Source organism: Galeopterus variegatus, unplaced genomic scaffold (genome assembly GCF_000696425.1).
Source record: "Galeopterus variegatus unplaced genomic scaffold, G_variegatus-3.0.2 Scaffold482, whole genome shotgun sequence".
Taxonomy (NCBI): Eukaryota; Metazoa; Chordata; class Mammalia; order Dermoptera; family Cynocephalidae; genus Galeopterus; species Galeopterus variegatus.
In genome coordinates this window covers 143,031-149,043 of record NW_007726593.1, presented here as the reverse complement: position 1 = coordinate 149,043, position 6,013 = coordinate 143,031, and the positions used below count along the sequence as shown (strand labels likewise).

At 38.8% G+C, this 6,013-nt stretch overlaps 1 protein-coding gene across 1 annotated transcript in view; it reads right to left on the bottom strand.

Annotated features, from left to right (window-relative positions):
• LOC103587716 (ryanodine receptor 2-like) overlaps positions 1-6,013 on the bottom strand; it is a gene marked incomplete at its 5' end in the record, with an annotated part of 226,133 nt that overhangs the window by 96,842 nt on the left and 123,278 nt on the right. Inside the window, one exon of the mRNA XM_008569236.1 lies at positions 4,793-4,928. Coding sequence (XP_008567458.1) covers positions 4,793-4,928 — 136 coding nt within the window. The remainder of the gene's footprint in view (positions 1-4,792; positions 4,929-6,013) is intronic.

Below are 6,013 nucleotides of genomic sequence, written 5' to 3'. Positions count from 1 at the left end.
CCGCCGCTGCGTCGGATCCCATGTGGAGGCCGGTTCCCGCTCACTGGCTGAGCGCGGCGCGGGCGCGACACTGCGGGTTGCGATCCCGTTGCTGGTCAGTAAAAAAGACAAAAAGGAAAAAAAAAAAAAAAGAATACATTTCTTTTGTTTGTTTGTTTTTGACAAATGCAAGACCAAGTATTTATTACAGAAATAAGCACAGCTATCTTAAAATCCATGTGCTCTTTCCTTTTCTTTGGGGGCGGTTACCCCTTGTATTTTTTGTATTGGTTATGAATATTCATGAGATACAAAGTTGATTGTCACCCATCATGTCCAAGATGGGAAGGCCGGATTCAAACCGGCAGCATGCCCATTACCACAAGTTGTGTTTGTACCCCGTGTCCCCCACCCAATTATCCCCAACTTCCCTCCCCTTCCCCCTTTCCCCAAAATTCCACTTTGTAGCCCAAGGTATATTCTCTCCCTCTGCAAGTCTAATGCACCACTGTGGTCTGTCTTTCCTCCCTTCTTTCTCTCTTAACTCCCACATATGAGTGAGCACATGCAGTATTTATCCCTCTGTGCTTTGCCTATTTCACTCAACATGAGCTTCTCCAAGCTCATTCATGTTGTTGCAAATGGGAGAATTTCAAAGCTATTGTAACCAAAACAGCATGGTACTGGTATAAAAATAGACACTCAGACCAGTGGAGCAGAATTGAGAACTCAGAAATCACCCCTCAGGCTTACAGCCATCTGATATTGGACAAAGGCAACAAAAATCTACATTGGGGAAAAGACTGTCTCTTCAACAAGTGGTGCTGGGAAAACTGGATATCCATATGCGGAAGAATGAAACTAGATATGCATCTCTCACCATACACTAAAATGAGCTCAAAATAGATTAAAGACTTAAGTCACAAGACTTGAAACTGTAAAATTACTAAGGGAAAATATTGGTGAAACACTTCAGGAACTAGGTCTGGGTTCAGACTTTATGAACGCTATGAACACGAGCCCAAAAGCACAAGCAGGAAAAGAAAAAATAAACAAATGGGACTATATCAAACCAAAAACTTCTGCACAGCAAAGGAAACAATCAACAGAGTGAAACAACAACCTACAGGGCAGGAGAAAATTTTTGCCCACTATGCATCTGACAAGGGATTAATATCCATAATATACAAGGAACTCAAGCAATTATACAATAAAAAAACAAATAACCCATTTAAAAAATGGGCAAAGGAGCTGAATAGACATTTTTCAAAGGAAGACATACAAATGGCCAAAAGGCACATGAATAAATGCTCGACATCACTAATCATCAGGGAAATGCAAATTAAAACTACATTGAGATATCACCTCACCCCAGTTACACTGGCTATAATCAAAAAGATGGTGAATACCAAATGCTGGCGAGGGTGTGGAGAGAAGGGAACGCTCCTACACTGTTGGTGGGACTGTAAATTAGTACAACCACTATGGAAAATGGTATGGAGGTTCCTCAAACAACTACAGACAGATCATCCATATGACACAGCACTCCCAATTCTGGGTATATACCTAGAGGAATGGAAATCATGATAGAACACAGCCATGCACTGCATAAGGATGTTTTGGTCAATGATGGACCACATATACCACAGTGGTCTCATAAGATCACAGTATAATGGACCTGAAAAACCTCTCACCACAGTTTGAGCTGATGAGATGCGAGTAGTTGTTTAGGAAACAGCATGCTCTTTCTCAAGACATGACTTCCAGGAGAAGCCCTCTTTCATGTCATCCATGACAGAGGGGAAGCAGGCTGCACTAGGAGCTACTAGCAACCAGCCGAGGCCATAAAAGGAGTCCAGCATTGGAGGAAGCTGACCCCATGGAAGGAACAGACAAGACATGAAGAAACTGGTTCTGGAGACAGGATAGAGCCATTGAGTCAAACCTACTGGAAGCTGCCAGTCATGCAAGCCAGTGACTCCACTCCCCTCTGCTGTGTTAGCCAGTTTGAGTTTGGGTATTCTGTTAGTTCCAATGGATGCATCCCAGTGGATACATCATTCCACGTACAGTGGCCCCTTCCCTTTCTATCTGAATGAGTAAACCCTTTTCAAATCACATCTCTAGCCAAGTTCCAGTAAAAATCTAACCACAAAACTAATTATGGTGAGGAACTGTGCTCACACTCACCAAGTCCCTGGCATTTTGTAGAGTCCATTAAGGCTACTTCCATAGGTTCTAAAATAACCAAATAGCTCTGTGGAGTTAAAGAGAGGATGGGCTTGAGGGATACGTAGGTCCAAAAGATAAAGCTGAAGAGGTGATTTTGTGGAAATGAGCTTTTTTCTATGATTATTTTTAAAACTCATTATAATTCTCTCTGCTCATTTTAATTACTCATGAACACATGAGCATGTGACCTGTTGAAGGGACCAAACACAGAAACTATGGACAGAGTTGATATGAAAATGTAAGTAAGATGCATATGATCTAGATTTACCTACAACAACGTTCTTTCTGTGCATAACCCCAACCCTAACCCTAACCCTATCCTCAGACACACATAGATGATGTGCCTCTTCACCTAAAGCATCTAATTTGTTTGAGGAACTCATCTGGTGTTACACAAAGTGAAGAAGTTACACTGTGGTATTAAAAACACTACCACACTTCAGTCTCCACTACTTCCAGAAAGTCAGTGCTATTCCCAACTTCCACATTTGCAAAGAAATGCAGTTTTCGAATTTTGTCATCAAAAAATCCTTATCCTGAAGATTTTCATGGGTAAAATAATGAATCAAGATTCCTATCAAGACTCAGTGTACCTGTTCCCATTCATAGAAGTGCTAGTCACATGTTACCTCTTAGTCTGAAAATAACAAATTCCACATGTTTAATTTAACAGGAAATCTAATAGCCTACCTAATGAAAGCCTATTAAAATTCAAATAGGTACAAGAATTTTATTTGCTTTAGTGTATTATGCCTTGATAAATTTTAATAAAGTTGAATTAGATTATAAGGAAATTTCAAATATTTTGACGATCCTTCATTCTTTACATTAAAAATGTATTACCTCTTTTCTGTACTTAAGTATATTGTCCTTTCCTAGTAGACTCAGTCATTTCATTACCTACACATTCATTATCTACTACAAGCCAGATGTTAAGTTAAATGATGGAGGTAAAACCTAGAAAGCTAAAAAGGTGTTTTTCTTAGCCTTTGAAATAAGTCAGATAAGAGGGTACTTCAAAAAGTTGATGGTAAAGTAGAATTGAAAGATAGTATAAATCTTTTCACAAACTTTTCAAAATACCCTCATGTAACTAAATAAGAAATGTGATAAGTGCTACAATACAGATAAATACTAAGTGCCAAGAAAACAGAGAAGAAAAGTTTAATTAAGCTTAAGAGTTAGGAGAAATGTCAAGAGTAACTTCAAAAGACAGTGACGTGTGAACTGGGTCTTGAAGGATACATAGGAACTTCAGTAAAGGTGCAAGTAACAAAATGTCACAGAGGTGTGACGTGTATGGGACATTCAGAAAACTGTAATAGGCTCAAGGAAAAGTAGAGGATAAAGGGAATGGGAAAATACAAAGCTGGAAAAGTTAGGTAGGGCCTCATATATGAGGTGAATCACATTGAACTACCTTCTAGAATAACTGAGAAATATGAAAAATTTCTAAACAGGGAAGTGGTGGTGGATTTGTGACACACTGGATGAATCTGAGATTTTGGAGGTGAGAGCTACAGTAGAGCAAGAGACCATCCCCCACAGGTCCCTTGTGTCTTTGCATATCTTGCAAATGAGCCCTCGAAAGCCTTTGTTTCAGGATCTCTTTTCAAGGATGTCTGAAGCAAGCGGCCTTGGAAGAAGGAATGTGACACACTGGATGAATCTGAGATTTTGGAGGTGAGGGCTACAGTAGAGCAAGAGACCATTCCCCACAGGTCCCTTGTGTCTTTGCATATCTTGCAAATGAGCCCTCAAAAGCCTTTGTTTCAGGATCTCTTTTCAAGGATGTCTGAAGCAAGCGGCCTTGGAAGAAGGAGATGGCATCTACACCCAGAGCAAAGAGCAGGCAGAGTTACTGTCCAGTGTAACTGACTCAGGCTCCATACGCTTGGGAGTCCTTAGTTGTCATCTGTCCCCTTCCCATTATCCTATGAAAACTGGGCTTAGAGAATTGGCACAAAAAATGCTTATACTTCAGCTACAGCCATTGCATTGACTCATCTGTCCCTCTTTACCCTAATTGCAGACTAACTTACTAGCTTGCAAATAGGGTAAAATTTCAGACCTCTCACATTTTTTGACAAGAGATAAATAGAAGCCACTGCAATAGTTCAGATCAAAAATAATGAGGACCTATGTTTGCAGAGAGCAAACAGGAATGCAACATACACCACCACAAGCGTCACTTAACGAATGTCAGACATACTCAGAAGCTGCCAAACACAAATCCCATAAAGACTAGAGAGAAGATTGGGACTGTGCAGGAGTAAGATGAACTCTTGCAGAACTAAGTTCAGAACCAAAAACGAAATATTTAATACATACTCATATAGAGGCCCCTCATCTGCAAAACCTGCACCCTAGATGACTTTCTTCCTCTAGTCAAAGTCAAATCTACCATTCTGCTAACTTTCTCAGAGATGGATTGAAACACTAAATATCATTGAATTTAATCCAACTAAATTAAAAATTAAAAGCCTCAGCCAGGAAGCATGCTATAAAATTGCTGTAACTATTGTGTGACCATCTTAAGCAGACATCACTCAGTTGCCTTGAATCCAGTCATACTCCTTACCCAGCAATTCATACAGAGAATTCAGAATGGATTTCCAAGATTCCCCAGCTTCCCTTCCAGCAACATCAGCAAAGTGTGCCGCGCTGCTATAGACATGCAGTCGATCTATGCACTCCAGCACGAGGTTGATCATTCCCTGGAAGGTAAAAAAAAAATCACTAGCAGAAACTGTAATTCCACTTACAGACCAAAAATGCTAAGTTGATTTTAAAAAGAAGCCTGATTTAGAGTACGTCTGTTAATCATAAAGAGAATTGTGCTGGTTTATTCAAAGGACAGGAAGAAACACATTTACATCTGAAGTGAAATGTTCTTCAAGTAGTTCAAGTGGATTTTAAATCCTGAGTGGCCATTCTCAAACAGCAGCAGAGAACAATATAATATTAGATACTTCATACTCGTATTTGCAAGGTTTAATACGAGACTAAATGAATTGGTCATAATGGCATTCTGTTGTTAAGTAAGCATAAGAGCAGGTACTTATCCTTAGATAGGCACTATTTCTATTATTACTAAATTAAGGATATAGTAAATTAAGTAAAGAAAAGCTCATGAAAAGACATCTTTAAGGCAAATCAAAAATTCATTATAGAACTTTGTAAGATCCAGCCTAAATTAGAAAATATGCTTTTATTATGATTGCTAGGTCAAGCTTGTCAGAATGAGGCAAAGCACATGAAAAGAACAGCTATAAACAGTTGACTAATCAAATTAACTTATTTCATACAGAGAATTTAAGAGACACCATGGACCTAAGAACAATTCCAGGTCCCTATACAGATTGTCTTATACGAGAAATTGGAACAACCAACCAAAAAAATAATCTAAATCAATATTTTAAAATTTCCCAGCCCAATGTTTACTTTTATATCATCCAGATATTAAATAAATGTGGTGTATTAAACAGTCCAGCAACTGGCATATGTGAAAAGAAAAACCACCAACAAACTATTCCATGTTGTTACTACTTGTTTATGTCGAGGTTTCCTTTGGTCATTTGTTTTGTATACAGAAGTGGAAAGGTCTTCAAAAATTAATGGCAGTTTCAAAGGCTTCTGATGGGATATTAGAAAAAAAGCTTTAAAATCAGAACATCGATTTAGGGATTATGGGAACTCAGCAATGCCCTCTAACATTTTTTCTTGGATACTTTTACAAAGTCACTTTCACTCAGAAAGCTTCACTATTCCCCTATGAAAGAAAGATCCACTATGCTATGAA